The sequence below is a fragment of the Eumetopias jubatus genome, unplaced genomic scaffold (assembly GCF_037043125.1).
Source record: "Eumetopias jubatus isolate StellerSeaLion01/CBP00866 unplaced genomic scaffold, mEumJub1_p1.0 scaffold_3, whole genome shotgun sequence".
Classification (NCBI taxonomy): domain Eukaryota; kingdom Metazoa; phylum Chordata; class Mammalia; order Carnivora; family Otariidae; genus Eumetopias; species Eumetopias jubatus.
This window is the reverse complement of record NW_028274809.1, coordinates 183789327-183811228: the sequence shown is the minus strand read 5'-3', so window position 1 is coordinate 183811228 and position 21902 is coordinate 183789327. Positions and strand designations below refer to the sequence as shown.

At 42.3% G+C, this 21902-nt stretch overlaps 1 protein-coding gene across 4 annotated transcripts in view; it reads left to right on the top strand.

Moving 5' to 3' along the window:
• TMTC4 (transmembrane O-mannosyltransferase targeting cadherins 4) overlaps positions 1-20325 on the top strand; it is a 64183-nt gene extending 43858 nt beyond the window's left edge. For 3 of the 4 annotated variants that reach the window (XM_028112031.2, XM_088021890.1, XM_028112030.2), the window contains exons 12-18: positions 6184-6263; positions 6502-6609; positions 6719-6860; positions 12823-12937; positions 14219-14331; positions 17166-17235; positions 18525-20325. In XM_028112031.2, the coding sequence (XP_027967832.1) occupies positions 6184-6263; positions 6502-6609; positions 6719-6860; positions 12823-12937; positions 14219-14331; positions 17166-17235; positions 18525-18673 (777 nt within the window). In that variant the 3' untranslated portion in view covers positions 18674-20325. Of the gene's footprint in view, positions 1-6183; positions 6264-6501; positions 6610-6718; positions 6861-12803; positions 12938-14218; positions 14333-17165; positions 17236-18524 lie in introns of those variants that run through there. The other variant, XM_028112033.2, reaches the window with a different exon arrangement.
• The last annotated feature ends 1577 nt before the right edge of the window (positions 20326-21902 follow it).

Genomic DNA, 21902 nt, shown 5'->3' with positions numbered 1-21902 from the left:
ATAGAAGGATGAACTGATATTATCTAGATGAGTAATTTCGGTGGTAGTTAGAGACCTGGTGTGATGTGCTGCCCAGTAAGTGAGGGGGAGGGGTGACATATGTGATGTTTGAGCCTATAGATCTGCCTTAGGAAGTGATTTCTTATGTTATAGGATAGAAAACACAAGGTGTGCACACATGGACACACACACAATCATATGTCTGCATGTGTAGTTTTCTTTTTTAAATGTAAGACATATATGGGACGCCTGGGTGTCTCAGTTGGTTAAGCGTCCAGCTCTTGGTTTCTACTCAGGTCATGATCTCGCGGTCCTGGGATGGAGCCCTGCGTTGGGCTCTGTGCTCCGCAGGGAGTCTGCTTCAGATTCTCTCTCCCTCTCCCTCCCACTCACTCTCTCTCCCAGATAAATAAATAAAATCTTTAAAAAAAATTTAAGACATACATACAAGACCTCATCTTCAAAATGGACTCAGTAGTGATAGTCCTTTCTAAGAATCTTTTTCAGTGTTACCGTTCAGTATGAGCAAGATAGAGTCTTGGGGTTTTTTGTTTTTGTTTGTTTGTTTTCCTTTCCAATATAAATTGCAGTATAATTAAATTATCTTTACTTCCTTTTTTTTTTTTCTTTTTGGAAAAAAGCAAGGCTCATTTCAGGGAAGAGACCTCATTTAGGAAGACACTGGTTTCATTCAGCTCTGTTGCAGGAAATACATTTTCTGTGTTGGTTTCCACTTTATATTCATTGCATACTAAGTAAGTATTTGGCACCTGGCTCTAGATTAGGCTCAGATTTACAACTGAGACTCATCTTTTTCAAAAGATTGGAATGCCGGTGCCTGGTCAACAGTTGGATTACCCACACTGTCTTGCAGATGGTGGGCACTCAGTATTAGTGATGGAATTGAGCAGCATGGAAATTAAATTCCTTTAGCCTACAGTGGATGAGATACCAAGTATTTAACTATATTTACAGTCACTTTTCATTTTTTAAAGCTTAAAAGTATGTGCCGCTTTGTATCAACTCTGAGATACAATTCTAAATTCTTTTAACAAGGAAAAGGATCATATACCCCAGTGAGGTATTTCCTTAAGGATGAGCCAGGATGGTTTATAAGATTTTTTTGTGTTTAAAACATTTTAACATCAAATGGGAGCAGAAAATTTGAAACAAACCGGCTTTAGCTCTGGTATTAACGCGCCTTCCATTGTTGACTTACGTGTCATGGGGCTACAATGGTGGTTTTTTTTATCTTTTTTATCTATAGCATTATTTAAATGCTAGTTTGATGCCTCAGCATATGAATCACAAAGTCTAGAGGGAAAGTTCAAGAATAAACAGGGTTTTTCAGTCTCTTCCATTGTATGGAAACAAAATCATTCACTCTTTAAACACTGTTATAAGGGAACTTATGAGGGTTTATGAGGGTTTGGGGGTTTGTTTGTTTACAATGGGTTATCTAGACAGCTGTTTTCCATTCAGATAGTTCCCTCCCTATAACCCATAGGATGAGGCTGGCCTCTGGATGAGCCTGTTTATATCAGTTCCTAATTATGGACAGCTTGCCTTCTAGGGCTGTATCAGATTTGTAACGCGTTCCATGGAAATAAGTACAGTCTGAACCTCCAGAGTGATCCGTCTTTCTCCCCTGATCTGGTTGCTGGCATTCTGGTGCCGAACAGAACACCCTGTCTACTGCAGAGGGCAGTTGATCTCTTGGAGCTTTTTATCGAGAAAACGGAATTTGCCCATAACAAAGGACGGAGGAGGCAGGAGTCATGTGTTGAGTAGAAGCTGAATTTGTATTCTGGGGACCACAAGCACATGGCTCACCTGTTGGATTCTCCAGTTTTGGTTCTTTTGTAAACGGGACGGGAGGTGAGGTAGCACACCCAGACTGGGGCTGCGGGAGGCATGAAATGAAACCGTTTAGAACACACTTTGCAAAGCATGTGCTATACCCGTAGCATTTGCTATAATTTGGAGATGCAAATACGTAGGAATGGACAATAATATAGTTCGGGAAGTTTGAAGTATACTGTGTGCTGCTCAGTACTATACATTTCTGTCCCCTGCTTGTGATTCCTTTTGTCGGGTTAGATAAAAATAAATGTATAGACTTTAAAATTGGCAGTTAAACAAATCTCTGGTACCTATGTGCTTAAAGGAATGTCGTGCTGTTCCCTACCCTTCCAGAAATACTAGTATTTTTGAAGACAAGCTGTAACTCTAGGTGAAGATCGATAAGGCGGGAGGTGGTTATATTTTCAGAAGGGTTTCTGAAGTATTCGATGTAATAATGCTACTTGAAATGTGCTTAAACCGTTACCGTAGTTCATGATATATTAACTGGGGGCTTAAATGAGAGACATTTATTTTCTCACAGTTCTGGAGGCCAGAAGTCCAAGATCAAGGTGTCGGCAGGGTTGGTTTCTCCTGAGGCCTGCAGATGGCCGCCTCCTCACGGTGTCCCCACCTGATCTGTCCTCTGCACGGGCAACCTTGCTGTCTCTCTCTGTGTGCACACCTCCCCTTCTTACAAGGACACAGGTCAGATAGGATTAGGGCCCACCCCAATGGCCTCAGGTTAACTTAATTTCCTCTTTAAAGGTCCTGTCTCCAAATATAGACACATTATGAGGTGCTGGGGGTCAGGACATCAGCAGATGAATTTTGGGGGCGGGGGGTACAATTCAGCCGTTAACATGCAACAAGGAACATTATTTACTTTAAGAAAAATAACAGATGGCGTGAATGAGTGGGTCTAGAAATCACCTCAAGCAACCGGCCCCATCCTCACCCAGCGCCCTCAGAGATGGGTGTGATATAGTGAGAAAAACACAGGTTTTGGAGCCTGGCTTCAAATGCAGCACCACCCCCTTTGGGTGAGATGCTTAATAATGCTGCAGCAGGCTGATTTTGAAATCCTTGGATTTCACCCAACTCGGGAGGGTGGGTGATAGTAGCCACGTGACAGGGCTGCCATGCAGAGAAGTCGCGTATGTATGTGGTGCCGGCCCCACCCGGGCTCATGGCAACCCTCAGCACTCACCAGCTACCAGGATTACTCTTATCAGGAGCTACGCTGAACACACCTGATTTGAATAAATTTCTGTGCGATCATCTCATCTGAGATTACGATTGGCCTAAGCATCGTAAGCCTCTAAAAAGAAGCCTCGCAAATACTTCTGATAATAGCCCTTGTGATTCTACAGTTCTGCTGACCTGGGGTCATTTTGGGTCCCAGCCCCTTTCCTTGTGACTTTTTCTGATCCCATGTACAGTTGAGAAAATGCCCATATAGGTCGACCTCCCTGGTGCCCTCAAGTGAAGCTGACCTGAGAATTTCTGGTAGCTTTGCAACTATGAGTCCAGTTTCTTCTAGTCAACTTTACCACCCTCTTCAGTCATTAAAAATGCTCTCCTTGTTCTCTCTTCCTCTCTTCTTGACATGGAGGCAAAATTCTCATAACATAAGGTTAATAACCATTTCAGGCCTTCAAAAAATTAAACATATAATTACCACATGACCCAGCAATTCCACTTCTGGGTAGATACCCCAAAGGATTGAAAGCAGGATTTCAAAGAGATGTGTGAACACTCATGTTCATAGCAGCATTGTTCACAGTAGCCAGACGGTGGAAGCACCGAAGCATCTGTCCATCGACAGATGAATGGATGAACGAAATGTAGTATGAGCATGTGGTGGAATATTACTCAGCCTTGAAAAGGAAGGAGATTCTGGCACCTGCTACAACATGGATGAACCTTGAGGACGTTATGCTAGGTGAAACAAGCCAGTCACAAAAAGACAAACGCTGTGTGCTTACACTTCTGTAAGATACCTAGCGTCATCGAGTTCATAGAAGCAGAAAGTAAAATGGTAGCTGCCAGATGCAGGGAGAAGGGGAAAGGGAGAGTTACTGTGGAATGGGTACAGACTTTCAGATATGCAAGATGAAGAGAGTTCTGGAGGTTGGTTGCACAACAGTGTGAATGCACTCAACCCTACTGAACTATAATCACCCAAAACTAATGAAACATTGTGTGCTCAAATAAAAACAATGTTCTTAATGGTTAAAATGGTAACCTTATTTTACCACAACTAAAAATTGATTTTCAGAATAAAATGATCATCATTAAATACCTTTTTAAATTAACTATTTTAAAGAGAACAAGTCGGTGACATGTAGAGCGTTCACGATGTGGCCAGACCTGCACTTCTCTCTAGTTCTGGGACGTTTTATCACCTAGTTCTCTTTCTGTTGCTACATTATCCCCAGGTGGTTTCTCCAGCTGGTAGTTTGATTAGCGAGGTTGAAACAAGAAAGTCTTACGGGATCTTTTCCTCCCCTAGCTGGCTTGCTCTGCATGATCCCAGGACCCGTGGCTGTACCACCTTGGCCTCCTGCCACTTTGGCATCCCCAGCCTGCTCCTCCCCTGAGCTCAGGTGGCCACCTTGGTCTCTCTACTTGGGTTCTCCAAGGGTTTCAAAATCAGCCTGATGCCTATCCCCCAAGCAAGCCCAGCCAACCTGTCGTAGCTCCCTGCAAAGCCATCACATCCGTTCAGTTCTGGAAGTTAGAAATCTCGAGTTCAATCTTGACATGCTTCCCCACTCTCATCAATCCATCAGCAGTTTCTGTGCTCTTTGCTTCCACAGTGTTCTTCCAGTTCCTCTGCTCGTTCACCACCACCCTCTTTCAGTCTGCTGTCCTCCCTTCCCTGGGCCTGCAGCCTCAGGCTGTCCCTGGACCCCTGACACCTGCTTTTTCCCCACTCACATTTCCCACGGTGTGACTAACTTGTTATAACTCTGATTATGACCTTCTGCCACCCTCCTATGCCTGGCTTTTGTTATAGGTTGAATTGTGCCCCCAAAAAGGACATGTTCAGGTCCTCACCCCTGGTACTTAAGAATGGGGGCCTTGGTACAAGGTGGGCCCTTAATCAAAGATGACTGGTATCCTTATAAAGAGAGAGACAGACACACAGGGAGAAGGCGATGTGAAGACAGGCAGAGATTCTGTAAGCCAAGGACCGCTGGTGACCATCAGAAGACAGGAGAGAAGCTTTCTCCCTCAGAACCTCCAGTAGAAACCAACCTTGCTGCCCCTCAGCCTTTGCCTCCAGAACTGTGAGGAAATATGTTTCTGTTGCCTTAGCCACAGACACACACACATCCCTCCCCCTAGCTTGTGGTATTTTGTTATGGCGGCCCTAGGAAACACACACTTACAGACCCTTTGCTGGCCTTTTCTGCTTCTGGGCAAAGGCCAAACCAGACCTGCCACCGCTTGGGGTTCCCTGTGCAGCCTGGTCTCCCTTGCCCTCTGCATTCTAGTGACACTGGGCATCTTGTATTCGCTCAAGCAAACACACTGGGCTTCCTCCAGCCCTAGAGCCTGCCCATTGCCCACTCTGCCTGCATGCTTACTCTAGCCCCTTCACCTAGTGACCCCCTGCAGACCTCCGCTGGAGGGAGGGCCCTTCTTCAGGACAACCCTGCCCCTGCCCGGACCAGGCGCCACCCTGGGGACCCACCGTCTTCCACAGCCCCGGGTGCCTTCTAGTGACACACTTTCCAACAGGGTCATTGGACTCACAGCCGGGGCTCCAGGAGCCAGAGGTCTGACAGGTTTGCTGGCCACATGGTCTCTAACTTCCAGCAGTGCCAGGGCTGACGGAATGAGGGAGGGAGAATTTCATTAGCATAAACTAGAGTGTTTGCAATGCTAGAGAAGAAAGGTGTCCTACAAGAAAGGGCTGTAGTTGTTAAAATGCAGAATCCTCATTTCTCCCTCTCACAGCCATGTGTGGTTGGATTTTGCATCTCCGCGCTAATGGGGCAGGAGGAGGCGCTGAGGGTTTAGCACTAATCCCACTTTGTAATTTTTCGAGGTTTCTTTAGGTAAATATCCTTCTGTTGTACATAAGTGATATCATCTGCTTGTTGCACCCTGTGCTTCCTATCTTTTCTTACAGGATGGGGGATTAAAGCATGACCCTGGCCTGCCCTCTGTAGGGATTTAGCCAAAGTTCTAGTGGCGTGGGTTATTTGTTTTATTTTGTTTTGTTTTTTACCTTTCGCTCTTGTTTTCCGTGAGAAGCTGTGATAGGTATCCCTGCTCCGAACAAAGAAGCCTATCAGCTGATGGCCAAGTTTGTATCTGTATTTTCAGGTTCACTACAATGTTGGCAAGAACCTGGCCGATAAAGGCCATCAGACAGCCGCCGTCAGATATTACAGGCAAGCCGTGAGGTACTGCAAGTGTCTTGTCTCATTCATATCCGTGTCTTGCTTTAACTGTCGAGGATTAAAAAAAGACCCCAGCTTAGTCTGCTTCTCCCTCTGCCCCTCCCCCCATTCTCTCTCTCTCTCAAAAGTAAATTAAAAAAAAAAAAAGACCCCAGCTTTAAGATATCTTTGCCAATTCCTGATAGTTTAGTGAAGACCACCGAGCATTAACAGACAGCTTGGTTTCTCTCTCCGCCTGCAGACTAAATCCCAAGTATGTCCATGCCATGAATAATCTTGGAAACATCTTAAAAGAGAGGAACGAGCTACAGGAAGCGGAAGAGCTGCTCTCGTTAGCCGTGCAAATACAGTAAGCGCAGCTCTGTACACTTACGCCGGCGGTGGGGAGAGGGGCTCCGGCATTCCGTGGTCTGAGCCGCTCTTTTCCCTGTTTCTCTTTTTAAAAAATGCTCTTCCAGGCCAGACTTCGCCGCCGCGTGGATGAATTTAGGCATAGTTCAGAACAGCCTGAAACGGTTTGAAGCTGCTGAGCAGAGTTACCGGACGGCAATCAAACACAGAAGGAAGTACCCAGATTGTTACTACAACCTCGGGCGGCTGGTAAGTCGAAAGCGTCCAGAGGCTACAGAATTGAAAAGCTTGTTTTTCCCCTTTTGATAATAAAATGGTAGAAGCACCACTCATGCTAGCACCCTGCACCTTGTAAAGTTCTTTCACATATGCTCGTCACTTGAAGGTAGCTGTTTGATTTCCTTGTCTGTAACTTTTTAAGCTCTAAGTAGAGAGCAATTCAACTTGAATTAGCCAAGTGTGAGTTATCTCCAAGGCCACAGGTTAAACAAGGAATAAATTCGAATTTTTTAAGTCCCTTGTGCCCTGTAAAACAGTACTCTGAGGGTCACTTCCTGATAAACATCAGTTTCTCTGTTTCAAAAACACATATAAAAGCTGAGATTAAAAAAACAAATCCATACTATGGTTTCTGAGCTTCCATCTTCTTCCTCCAAAGACCGCTCCCTGCATCCCCAGACGTTCGTACTAACTGTTCTTCCTGTAACAGAAGGCTCGGGGAGATTTATTTGAAACCGCTTTGAGATTGTCCAATGGAAATAGGAAAGAGTGTGTTCCATAGTGACTTTCTTTTCTTAGTTACTGACTAAAGATCTAATTGCTCTTGATTTTCTTTTCTTATACTTTATTTCTTTATTCAAATAAATATTGCAACAGTAGTTAATACAATAAGTTCAGTAATCTTAAAATCTGAAAACTTGTATTGGTAAATTATGGTGACATGGATTCTGTCATTGCTTCTGAAAAACCTCCATGAGGATGCACAGCTCAATCCTTATAGCTCTGGATTTTCTTAATGAAGAAAAGAACCAGACACACAATAACGTGAGGTGATGGAGGTGGTATAACTAACCTTATCGTGGTGATATATACACAGGTATCACATCATCACGTTGTACACTTAAAAAACTTATGAAGGTTCTATGCCAGTTATATCTCTGTAGGGCTGGGGGAAAACAGACTTACCCACAAACAGCAAAATTCCTTAAATAAGAATGATTATATTCTCCCTTGAGTTAAGCCTTTGATTTGGTTTCAAGAAACTAACTACATATGTTCCTAATATATTCAGTTTGATTAAATGAAATTATTAAGGGAAAAAGGTTTTGCTCATTTTAGCCAAACTGGAATACACATATAGTGATGTGACTTTTAAAAGAAGTTTAAGATATACTTTTTCAGATTTCATCCAGCCTAGCCTCACAGGTAGGATGACATCAAAGTTGTTTTAAAGAGATGCCTGTTTATCCTCAGTTTAAGGGTCTGGAGACTTCTTGGTTTTATGGAGTCCTTGTGTTATCAAAACCAGTGGTTCCCAAAACTGGTTGAATATGCAAGTCCTCCCACCCCATCTTAGATTTATGGAATCATAGGCCCCATAGATGATCTGTATTTACAAAACAAACCAACAAAATTCTCCAGTCATTCCAATACCCTGTTGTTGGCCCTGCATTTGGGAAGCAGATCTATCTGAGCATTGAGAAGACAGACTGACCAGCTCAAAGCAGAAGAGACTGTTTGAGGAGGGTGGCCTAGAAAACATGAGTTGCTTTAAGGATTATTGAAAATCCAAGCTTCAGTTCTTAGCATGATGGGAATGTGTTTGGTCTAAACTGCTTTGTTTCTGGATTGGGTAGCAGTGATTTCGCATGTTGTAGAGGCAGAATTTTATGAATGGAGGAAACTAAGTGACAGGAACGTGTGGCTAATGATGGTGAAATTTTACTTCTCCCACTATGCATATGTCCCTTTAAATGAGCACGTACTGCATGTGTTATGAATTTTAAAGTAAAGTGGCTTGTGTGTTTATTATTCAAAGAATAGAAAACGTGTTTCACTTATAATGTATCCTGGGAAGCTACCGTCTCTATATGCATGCTCTAGTGTGGAAAAGAGGAATTGTTTCTCCCTGGGGTTGGAAGAAGGTGGCAGTAATGTGACTGAATCCATGTAACAGCAAGCTGTTTAAACAAGGAAAATTGATAGCAGGCAATTCCTGTTGTCCCACATAACTTTCTCCAGAGCCACTTGGCCTTTCCCACATTTCTGTTTCTTTTTACATTTTATAATTCTGTGCCTTATGATCTAGTTACATACACGGATGTTGAAACAGCTTTCTCTGTGAAACCTGAAGATTCAAGGACAGCTTAAATTATTCTAGTGAGAAGCTGTTGAAGGCAGATAAAAAAAAAAAAACTTTACCCTCTTAGGTTCTGTCTTTGGGGCCCTGCAAGTTAGACTGACTACAGACAGATTAACAAGAGGAAAAAAAAAAAAAAAAAGAGTTTATCCAGACACGCATTGTGCATACACATGGGAAAAACTCAGTGATGAGTAACTCAAAGAGGTGGTGAGAACTTGGGCTTACATAGCATCTTAACAAAGAACAATAACTTTGTAGAGAAGTGACAAGAGAAAGGAAGAGGTTTTAGGTTTCTAAGGGTGGCACGTTCTCAGAAGGTAAATACGGGTGGAAACTAACGAACGTTTGTGTGGGTCCTTCTTCATGGCCATAAAACGTCCCCAGGAGAGGGGGATTTATGGCAGTCCTTATGTCTGTGTTTCTGCTTTTAATCAGATAAGGGAAGTTCCAGGAAGGCTTCTTTCTGCATCTATCGAATCTCAGATGTCTTAAGTGCAATAATCCTTACATCCGAGTAGTATATTTGGGATGGCATATTTTGATCCTCTATATTGTTCTCTCTGGGGATGAGGGTGGGAAGACAGTAAAACCTCACCATAATGATTCAAGTAGAAACCAAAAAGTTCAATCACATACAAGGCAGGGTGGATCCTTGCAAAGTCAATGAAGTGAGATGGGGGATGGGAGCAAATTGGGTATTATCTGAACACTTGCAGGGATGACTGTTTCTATTTACTGTGTCTAGTACACTAGGACTTGCATGACATTATAGTTGATATCCATGTGAATTCTTCCATTTTTTTCTTCTGTTCTGGAGGTAGTTTTTTAGATTACTGTTTGCAGAGTGTATCTGCCTACAGTCTTCCAGGTTACACTTAAGCCTCTAATACTTGGCAGTATTTTTCCTTCCCCTAGTAAGTGCCTGTCACTGCAGTTCCTTGGCGTTTGGAAAATAGAGAATTTATGCTAACTAAGCCCTTTGTAAGAGTTAGGTCCAAAGAAAAGAAAACAGACTATAAAAGCCAGGATTTTACCCATGTGCTCCAGTCCTTGGAATTCATTCCCACGTTCATGTAGAGGATCATCTGTAGGATTAAGTATATTAGACTTTGCAGCACTCTTTGTGTATATTGTTTACTAATTATGCTACCGTGAAATGATCTTCCTGTGTTCCCTTCTGCCAACTGTTCTTATTTAAAGATTTTGCTCTCCATTGTTGTTTAAGGGTCCAGCTTTTGCCTGCTTGACAGCTTAAAAGCATTGACAGCTTAATCTTTAACAGCTCAACCAACACATTTATATATTGGTAAATAAGATGAACTTAGTTAACTTAAATTTTTCTTTTTAAAAATCCTCTTTAGTCACTCTTTAGTAATGAGAGACAAAAATGTGCTTTGAATTCTGTACCCTCATAAGAAGGGAATATAATGCAGTTTCCTTGTGAAGTAGAAAACTGGGAAAAGCTGGATTATTTGCGACATGGTACCATTAGAGAATTTCAGTACTAGTGACTAGAGATATTAACTAGAGACGATTCATTATGCAAGGACTGATCGTATCAGTTAGGAGCCATTCAGGAAAACAGAAACCATGCCAATTATTGTATTGTATTGTATTTAGTTTGTTTGTTTGTCTGTTTGTTTGTTTTTAGTAACCTCTATACCCAACCTGGGGCCCGAACTTACAACCCCAAGATCAGGGGTCGCATGCTCTTTGGACTGAGCCATCCGGGTGCCCCCATGCTAAGTATTTTAAATAGAGAAGATTCTATGTAGGGAATTGGTTAAACAATTGTTGGAAGACTGGATGACAGAAATGGAAAGATGGTGTTAACTCTGACAGTATAAGGAAACCCTGTAGGGTTATGTGAACAAACAGGAGGAAATGGCACTACCAGAATATAAAGGGGCTGCCATCTCAGGAGCCACCATTAATCTCAAGCGCTAAAATCATGAAGGAGGACCACTGCTTCCAGCCTGGCACTGTGGAGGGGGAGACATAGCCCCTTCAGATGCACGGCCAAAGAAAAGGAGGGACAGTGTGAGAGTGGGGGGAGGGGCCCCTCTTGCAGCTATCTGATGTCACCCGTGACTCCTGCTGGCAGAAACCTAGCAAGGAGCCAAGTGGCAAAGGACTCTGAGAAATGTGTTTGGCAGAGTACAGAAGGATGGGCATAGAGCTCATGGGTAAATAATGTGTGCATTACCTGTCCCGTCTGGATGAGTAGTTCTGGCCAAATCACCATTTTTCTCTGCTTCCCTTAAAGTGCTGGTTCACTTCATATAGATGCTATAAGAAGGGGAGAGTTGAGACAAAATAAAAGTACAGTAAATTTTACCTAATTCAGTCTGTTGTTCTTCAGTAAACAGTAATAATAAGAAGAAATAATAAAATATGTGAAGAATTTTGTTGTTGTGTAAATGAAGTTTTGTTGGTTTGCCTGTGTATTAAGAATGTCACCACAGATTTTGTCCAGCTGACTCAAATGCATGTCACTCGCTAGAGAGACTTGACCAAGAAATCAATGGAAACTCCGATACAGGCAATTAAATGTGTTGGTATAATTAACACCCTTAATTATTTTACTTTTTGAACTTTTCACATCATTTCCTTACTTACGGGGTGAAATATTGTGACTGGAGTTTTCTGAGTCTCTCAAATCTGACAACCTCATCAGCAAATGGATATTCATAAGGTTTCCATAATTAAACCCCTCTTTTCCTTACCTAATATGCCACCTGTTTGCTGTGTGTGTGTGTGTCATAAAGTCAAAATATTTCTGTTGTCTAATAAAAAGACTTGCCAGTGAGGAAGGAAATTGCCTTGAACTTGGATAAATTGTTACCATTTGTAGTTTTTGCAGAGGTAAAGGAACTAAGTTCATTCAAATAAGATGGGCATTTGAACTGAGTTAAAGAGGGCAAGAGGATCACCTGCTAGAAAAAATCCATCACTTTCTCCCTCGGAATGCTCTTATTAACCATGCACATTGAGAGACACACATTTTGTGGTGTTTTCAGTGTTAAACAACATGCCCTCTCAAAAGAAAGCAACAGATAATTCTCTCCTTCCTAAAGGAGGCAAACAGGCTTCAAATTGCCAAAGCAGGGCGCCTGGCTGGCTCAGTCCATGGAGCATGCAACTCTTGATCTCGGGGTTGGTGAGTTCAAGCTCCACGTTGGGTGTAGAGATTACTTAAAAATAAAATCTTTAAAAAAAAATCAAGGGGTTTCATGTTGCCAGTTAAGACCTTTCCAAGGTGTTCACTAATATGTCTGACACACTCATCGCTTTGTATGTAGCTTAGATTGTAGGCAGGAGGAGCCTACTAGAGCATCCTTCACAAGGTGAATTTGACATACATAGCTGTTACATTAAATATTTTATTTACCGCTTTAAAATAATACCTTACCAAAGATACACTATGTGAAGTCTTTCTAGAAAAAGAGTAATGATTAGGTTTTTAATTCATGTCTCTCCAGGAGTCTCAAATACTAGTTGATGCCTAGAATCACTAAATTATGAATTACACTCAAGAGGTTGTAGGCTCAGGAACTAGACCACCTGGTGCTCATTCCTGTTTACCATTTCTAGACACGTAACTTTGAGCAACATGTAACTTTGAGAAATTACTTAATTTCTCTGTGCCTCCATTGTTCCATCTGTACAATGGGGATGGTTATCTACTTCAGTGAGAGATTTTGAGGATCCAGTGAGTTACTGTGAAAACTCAGAAGCTCAGTAAGCACTAGTTAGGTTTTGTTTAGTTTGGGGTTTGGTTTTGGGTATGTCTTAGAGGAAGCAACGACATTGGACTATTGATTTTTCAGGGCCGTGCTTTATTTTCAGTATGCAGATCTAAACCGCCACGTGGATGCCCTGAACGCGTGGAGGAATGCGACTGTGCTGAAACCCGAACACAGTTTGGCTTGGAACAACATGATCATACTCCTCGATAACACAGGTACAGAAAGGCGCCTTGCATACATCAGAGGACAAGACACCACAGTACCATGCCACTGGATAAGTAGGAAACATATGTGCTCTTTTTCTCTAGTGTGTATGAGTTAAAAAAAATTAATATGGGCTAATATTTTACATGACAAAAATTATTCTTATAGAAAATAGAGTTTCCTTTGACATATTGAAATATGTATGTTTGGGGAAAATGACACTTAGAATTAGTGCTGAGCCACAGGGGAAGATGGGCACTAATATCTCATTTCTTCTGGAGCCTGTGATCTAGCATTGTCCGTCGTCTAGGCTGCTGGAGGTACCCAAAAGTGAACAATAATGGCTTTGGGGTTAATAAATGCAAGGTCCATGCTCTATACAGTTCATGGACTCTTCTTAAAGGAGATGCCCTCAAACCTACACTCAGAGCTATGGATTCTTAGTTGAGATACAATGCTAACAGACTTGACAATGTGGTTTCTCAGCCAGGATCTTAGCTCTATCAACTGGGAGTTACTCTGCTCCCCTACTTTTGAAAATCCAAGCATCCCGTAAGAAATGATAGTTCTAATTTGGCAAAATTTCAAGCTAGTGAGCCATCTAAGCAGTGTGGAAAAGAGATATACACTTGCTTCTAATGAAGGTATAAAATGTGTACTTCGACATGATAAATACTCAGTTACTAAAGTGTTAACTATGGATACTGTTATTCTACAGACTGGCTTTCTCCAATTTAGGTGTAACTGGTATCTGGGGAAAAATTAAAATTAGGTTTTATGTGCTTTTACAGAATTTAATCAAAAGCTGTTTATAGATCATATCAGAGTTGTGCTGGACTGCAGTAGTTTTGCAACTGATCGTGTCGTGTGTGTTGTGTGTCATATGTATGCTTTGTGTGTGTTGTGTGTGCATGTGTATATTGTGTATATATTGTATGTGTACATGTGTTATGCATTTTTTTTAAAGATTTTATTTATTTATTTGACAGAGGGAGACTCAGCAAGAGAGGGAACACAAGCAGGGGGAGTGGGAGAGGGAGAAGCAGGCTTCCCGCTGAGCAGGGAGCCCGATGCGGGGCTCGATCCCAGGACCCTGAGATCACGACGTGAGCCGAAGGCAGACGCTTAATGACTGAGCCACCCAGGCGCCCCATGTTATGCATTCTTCATTGATTTTCTTAAGGAGTTACTCCTAATCATTGTGTACAATGCACATAAGCACTGTTAGACAGAATGAAGTACCAGTACAATGTTAACATGTTTTCTTAAATGTTTCTGTGTTTTCCTTGCAGGTAATTTAGCCCAAGCTGAAGCAGTTGGAAGAGAGGCACTGGAATTAATACCTAATGATCACTCTCTGATGTTCTCGTTGGCAAACGTGCTGGGGAAGTCCCAGAAATACAAGGTGTGTAAACCAGAGGCCGCGATTTCTTGTGATCAATGCCAGCATCTGACAGAAGCCATAAATGTTACTTCTGCCCAGTTAAATTCAGAATTAGGCCAAAACAGTGAGAGCCGTGCACCAGTGTGACTTGGTCAATTTGCTTCCTGGAGAAGCCGCCCAAAAGATGGATTTGCAGGGTCCTTTCTCATCAGCGTTCATTACCGTTGCTCAAACGTGGGGAGGGGAAGAGAAGCCCCAAAGAAGAGGCAGTGACAGCTCATCCTAGCAGCTGCCCCAGCCCCCACCCTGGCGCCTGCCAGCTTCTGCACTAAAGGAACAATAGCCCATGGGGAATACAGGACTAGTACTTGCAGCCTCCGGGTTTCTCCACGTCTAGAGTTACGTCGTAGGTCATCCGCAAGGCCCTGGAACGGCTGACCGATGGAACCACAAGTTACAAGATCAGGGCTCTCTCTGACCCAGCTCCCACGACTGGCCAGGAGGGGACTGTGAATCAAAAGGGGCACGATGCCCTGTGTCCCTAAGGGGACTCAGGGTTCCTAGCACCCGTGATCTCAGACTTTAAATTTACATGTCAGAGCCAGGGAGGGAGGGTGTTAGATGCAGCTGGCCCAGATTCCTCCCCACAAGAGGCGCTGTCTCAGTTGGCGGGGTAAAGTCAGGCATGATGCACTTTTAACTAGCATCCTGGGTTTCTAACACAGATGTTACAGAAAACACACTTCCAGAAGCAGGACCTTAATCCTTTGTGACAGAAAGATTTTCTTTCGGAATCCAGAGCTATGTCTGATTTTGATCACACGAGGCCTAAAGGAGGTGATTAATTCATGTTTTTCCCACGTTATTTACTTCTCTTCTGCTTATCAGATATTATCAGCATAGTTTTCCACAATAACAGTAAGATATTTCATGCACGTCTCTCATTTTCAAATATCAGGGAGTTTAAAAAAATAAAAAATAAAATAAAATAAATATCAGGGAGTTTAATAGCGTCAGTATATGTTTTAACATTTCTAGCTTTTGCTCCAGAGATGGTTTTTGAGGGGGTTAACTTTTTATTTTTTATGGGTTTACCTGTGTAGAGCTGGGGGAAGAAGGTAAGGTTTGTGGTTTTCCCGTCTCTCGACCTCTCCAGCCGTCTCCGTCAGCCTGGGACAGCTCTGGAGCCTCCAGCGACCACCAGCTACAGCCGGGCATTTTCAAGATACAGCTTATGTCACCACTGTATTGATTTTTCTATCATCCCACAGTCTATAAACTAGAATTCTATTAAGGAGACAGAACCCACGGTTCATTTGGCTTCCAGTTCACATTGTTCTTTTTTTTCCCAGGTAAAGTAGAAAATACTCCATAGAGCAGAACGGAGAAGTGGGTGTCCTATTTTTCTATACATTTTGCATCCTAATTGTCTAGGCCAGGGATAAGGAAAGAGAAGAAATTTTAAAGCTGATTTAAATTCCCTGGCCTTACTATTCCTCAGGCTAAATGGTAGTGTTTGAAAGTCGTCAGAAAGGTGACTACTTAGAGCAGAGCTACAAATCTATACAGTCCATTTGATTTGTTTTGCAATGTACCTACCACGGCAGGAGAACCTTATGCTACCTTGAAGGAGTTTCAGCTACTCTAACTTGGCACACAGACACTGACTCTGAGTTCTGGAAGTGATGTTTGCTGACATCTTGTAGGTTACCCGGATGTCTTCATTCAGTCCTTTTTGGATGACATTTCCAAAATACAAGTTTTTCTCTGCCAGCTCTCTCTAAAAGGTTTTGGTTTCAGAGATGTTTGCCCAAATGCCCAGCCTGCTTCTGAGGAGTACCACAGGCCATCTCAGGACAAAGAAATCTGTCTTCCTATACATTATAAAGTGTGTGATCCTAGATGTGGGAACTTGGAAAACTCACAGAAGGTGCAGCTAGAAGGAGCAAATGCATCCCCAAACAAACAACTTTAGTTGTTTCAGCTTAGTGTTTGATACTCACTAACATATGTGTGTCCCTTCGGGAACACGAATGTAGACGGTGTGAATAGCTACCCTGGCAGGTGTCAGCAAAGAACAGTTAGGCATCTTTATTTCCTGGTATTATGGTCGAATGGGACCATCCAGGCAGCCATGGTCCCGTAATGATAAGGTAAGAAGACACTTGGTCATGCCTCATAGCAACCCGATTGGAAGTGAGCACTATTTGGAGGAAATGCAAGTCTATGCAAGAATCAGTTCACACCCATCAGGGGCATTTGGTCATGGTCATATACAGTACTGTGGCTGCTTAGATGACAGATGGCCGTCCCTCCCTCATTCTCTCTGCTTATTTTTTCCAGATGAATGGGCTACTTATGGATTGCTGAGAGGGTTCTGAGTTCTTGGGGGAGGTTAAATTGGCCCCGGCTCCCACCTTGAGAATCCTGGAAATGAGCTCATTGAGGCTGACTGAAAATGATGCTTTTGTGGGTGTCCTCAACCACCCAGCCCTTTCCTGGCCATTTGACTTTGACTCATCCTCCAGGGCACCCTGAACAGAGCTACTTACTTCAAGTTGCAAAATTCCATCCCCTTCCGGGAGGCGGGTAGCAGAGCTCATTAGCATCTCCGCCCTCTCTCTGCTGCCCCCACTGCTTTCCACCCGCCATCTGCCCCTCACCTTTCCCCGTTGCACACTTCCCTGACTGCCCTTCAGAACCTCCTAACAGGGTGTGTCCGCTGGCCTTCCCAGATGTTGCTGGGAGAAGGACACAGTGGTGCACAACGAGGACATTAAAAGTTTGAAAACCGTAAGCAGGAAAACTGTGGCTTTGGCGTCGTGCAATACCTTATCTTTTATATCATTCTCCAGGAATCTGAAGCTTTATTCCTCAAAGCAATTAAAGCTCATCCAAATGCTGCAAGTTACCATGGCAATTTGGGTAAGGAAACTTTTCAATTTGGATCCTGTTGAAATTCTATGTAAGTTGAAGGAAATGGGTGCATTTCTATAAAATCGATATTGGAAGAATGGTTTTTTCAAATCTAGCCTGTATTGGCCTTCATAATCTGGTTCTAAGATGTGTTGTTGTTTTTTTTTTTAAGAAATTAACACATTAAAAAGGTAGCTATATAATAGTCATATTTACAAATCATAATTGTATGACCAGACCAACCCCAGTAATCCCCCACTCAGTTTACCCCTGTCTTATGATCTACTTTGATTTTCTTCCTTTGAAAGATCCTAGAATGTCAAACTGAGAAGTACTTTGGAAATCTCTGGTCTAATTTACATCCTTTCCCTTCTTCCCCAGTGGGCCTTCCATTATAACCTGACCTCCTCTGTGTTCTTATGTTCTCTTGTGTCTTGGCTAAATGTGCATCTACAATGATCTATCCCTTAGAATTCCTTTCTTCCATTTTCACATCTCAATAATTAAGATTTTTAGAGCGTTACAGTGTCGATGTTTACAGTGTCAATGTTTAGAATGCTCCACGTGTGAATATGTTTTTACCAAATCTGTTCTTTTTAATATTTTATTTATTTATGTGATAGAGTGAGACACAGCGAGAGAGGGAACACAAGCAGAGGGAGTGGGAGAGGGAGAAGCAGGCCAAATCTGTTCCCTGCGGACTCTGTAGCTTCTCAGGTGGAAATCGTGAAGCAGCAACAGTTGCCCTTCTGCCCATGTAAAAAGTTACTTTTACTTACAAAATCACGATAATAATCAGACACTTTACCATTCTAATAATTAGATTTTAGATACCGTTCTCTGGTCAGATCTTAATGTTAGAGCCCTTATTTCCAGCTAGCAACAAACAAGCTATTATTTTGCCAAAAGGTGTAGGGGCATCTTTATTCAGATGCTGGACTTCTGCAGGGCTCTGAGCGGTGATGGAGCCCAGCTCTGTGCAGCCTGACTTTCTGGAAATTTCCTGGCAACCTTAGTGTACTCTTCCTTTTACTTCTTCATGTAATAATGTTGCTGTAGGGAGATGGGTCATGTCTAGTGATACACAGAACCCCAGGAGTAACTGGAGGGGGTTAAACGGACAATCATCAGGGAGTGTGGTTATAATAAAGTTTGTGGTACAAACAATATTATTTTAAACAATGATTTTTGAAAACTGTTTGCAGAGGTGCTGTAATATTTTTTTTTTTAATAAGTGGTTGGGAATACTTCAAGGTGTTCAAAGCATTTCCAGTGAAATCCATCTGTTGCTGTTTCAGCTGTGCTTTATCACCGTTGGGGACATCTCAGCTTGGCCAAAAAACACTATGAAATCTCTCTGCAGCTTGACCCCACTGCCTCGGGAACTAAGGAGAATTATGGTCTGTTAAGAAGAAAGCTGGAACAAATGCAAAAGAAAGACGTCTGATCCTTTTTTCCTGCATTTTTTTGTTTGTTTGTGTGCATGAGGCATATCATTAATATTATGTGGTCATGTTTAACCATTTAAAAGTCGTACATGTTGTTTATTTTATTCTGGTTTTTTTTCTATGAAAACAAAGACATGCAAAAAGATTACAGCACCAGCAATATAGTCTTGAAAGCTTGATGTGGTTTTTGCATTGAAATTGTATTTTTTCAGATGACTCAAATGTAAATTCTAAAATTCCAAGAATGAAATCTTTTTTAATTAAAAAGAAAAAAGAAAAAAATTATCTGGAGCGACTTGCAGTAGGATGAAACCTGCATTTGGGGTGTGAGCCATGTTGTATAGAGACTAACACTATTTTATGTCAGTCGTGAACAAGAAATGACAAACTGACTCCTACAATTTATATAAATATCGACTGTGTCTGTATATTAGAATTTTTATTTAATGACAAGAAAGAGTAAGATTTTTGTTTTTTTAATCTTTTTTTAAACAATATACTATGAACTTCACTTGTAAGGACATATATTTATTTGTATTCTTATGTTTTGAACAGGGCAAAAAATTGAATGAGGAAAGGAAATTTTAACATCTAGTATACTTACATACTTTTTTCCCCATTGGAAGACACTCACTCCTGCAGTAATTTTTGGATTCACCCAATTTCAGCTTCATAACATAGGAAATTATGTTGTATTTGTATTCTATATAAGCTGTTACTGTTAATAGAAAATTCAAGCCATGCTTTAGGCAAAAGCAGGCAGCCTGATGTCTTTGTTTTTGTTACATCCGGTATTAAGAGGGCTACATATCTATGTAAGTTGCTTTTTTATGTTTTTAGCTGTAAAGCAGTTTTCCATTTGGCTTAATGGAACTATAGTCATGACTATATCCAGAAAATGCAAGAGCTAAATTTTGTCTTAAAAGGAGCCACATTTGGGGTGTTTGTGGTAATTTTAGGAACTGAAATTTTTCCTGTCTTATTTGATCAGAATAATCATGTCTACTTTGTTTTATTCTTCTGTATATGCTGTTGACCTAATTATTTATGCAATCTCTCTAATTTCTTATGCAGTAAAATTATTACACAAACTGGTATAAAAATGGCATGTTGCCCTCTTAATAGATGATCTTTGAGTTAGTGAACTTTGTCTTCCTTTCCCTTTAAAATGAAGTGGCCAATTCATCTTTCTGGTATGTGGCTTCCCTTTGGTGTCAGGGACCATGTAATAGGATTGCACCCTGGAGTTATCCAGGTTTAGAGAATGGGATGAACAGATCCACAATGAGATGTATTTAATTCTCTACACTCACGTTTTGAGGGGGCAGATCTGCGTAGAAGTGCCATTTAGAAATTGTAACTTACGATGGTTTGAGGTACATCAGGAAAGAAAGTGCTGGTGTTTGACATACATCAGAAAAGGAAGTGCTGTGTTTCAAACATTTCTTAAAAGGTCCCAAAATAACAGTTACAATTTATAGATCTCTTGGGGGCAGAAGCTGTCTTATTCTTATTTATGTTCCTGCAGTACTCAGCTCGGCAGATAACAGATGCACTATATAGGCTTGATCTTTTTTGTTTTTAAAGCAAATGTCTTTCTTTAAAACAGTGCTTGCCTTTTGAGAGTAAAGAAAAATATTTCTTGTGAAAACTCCTTCGATTTTTTTTTTCTACCGATCCTAAAACTTCCGTGTCAAATCAAGACATGCACATCCGGGACCCCTGCCTGCAGAAGGAATCCGCTTAGCTGTCACCGCTCCGGCTCTCAGGATTTCCATCGCAGCTGTCTTCTTTCCAGAGAAAACAGTCATTAATTTGATTGATGCTTCAGGCAGTCTTCTGTCTCTGCAGAACTGAGCACTCTTCCTTCTTTCTCCACCTTTTGGTGGCAGCCACCCTCTACTTCCTGGGATTCTATCCCAACAAACACTCCACCGGCCACCAGAAGCGGGACGCTGTGTCCCAGTTCCCCCTTATTTTATTTTAATGTTTTTATTGCTGATAAGGAGTAGTATGGGAGTTTGTCCAGACAAACGTGGGGGAAGTTGCCAGTTTGAGAAATCTCAGAGTCCTGATCTTCATCCTGCACCTGCCTGATGGTGAAATGGCAAAATCCTGAAAAGCATTTTCAGTAGTCGTCTGTTTGCTACATTTCTTCCCTGTTTACATGCATCTTATAAGTAATTCTCTTAAAAGTTTCATCCTTAGACTTAGCCTGCTGCCTTGATGGGACTCTTTGGGATTCTGATTCTATCCTATTTCTTAAGCATGGTCTTTACATTTATTTCAAATTACTGACTTAAAATATCATGCAGAATAAAAGCCTGAGCCCCGCAGCAAAGCATTGGACGTCCATGTCCGTATTCACATCTATCGGCTTAGAAAATCTAGATTTGGGTCTGGGTTCTCCCACTGTGATGTCATAGGCAAGCCATTTAGCATTGCTTAAGCCTCAGTTTCTCACCTGTAAAATGGGGATAATAAGGTCTCCCCACATGGTCATGAAATACTTGACCCAGTAGACCCTCAATAAATAATAGTTTGGATTTTTGGAGGAGGGTGTAGATTTTGCAGCAGACAGATTTTACCTTAAACGCACTCATTCGCTCATTCAGTGCATCTAAGTGCCGGCTCTGTGCCAGATACTCTCCTAGACACTGGGGTACAGCGGTGAGTGGAAGCGGGCATGGCCCCTTGCCCTCAGGTAGGGGAGAGTACCGTGAGAGACAATAATCATCAAACAGATAGAAGAGGGATGGGGCGCCTGGGTGGCTCAGTCGTTGAGCGTCTGCCTGCGGCTCGGGTCGTGATCCCGGGGTCCTGGAATCGAGCCCCGCATCGGGCTCCCTGCTCCGCGGGAAGCCTGCTTCTCCCTCTCCCGCTCCCCCTGCTCGTGTTCCCTCTCTTGCTGTGTCTCTCTCTGGCAAATAAATCTTTTAAAAAAGAGAGAGAGAAGAGGGAGACTGGACCTTGCCTGAAGGGGATCCCTGAGAAGGGTACTTCTGAACTGAGATTTGCTAAGCAGAGAGGAATGAGTTCACTCTAGGCCAGTAGTTCCCGCCCAGGGCAGATTTGGGCCCCAGGCGACAGCTGGCAATGCCTGTCCTGACAGATGGAGGGCGGGGGGACGCTACAAGTGCGCATTCCATGATGCACGCGATAGCCCCCACCAAGGAAAATGGCCTGGCCCCCAGTGCCAAGGCTGAGAACCCCTGGACTGTGTGCACA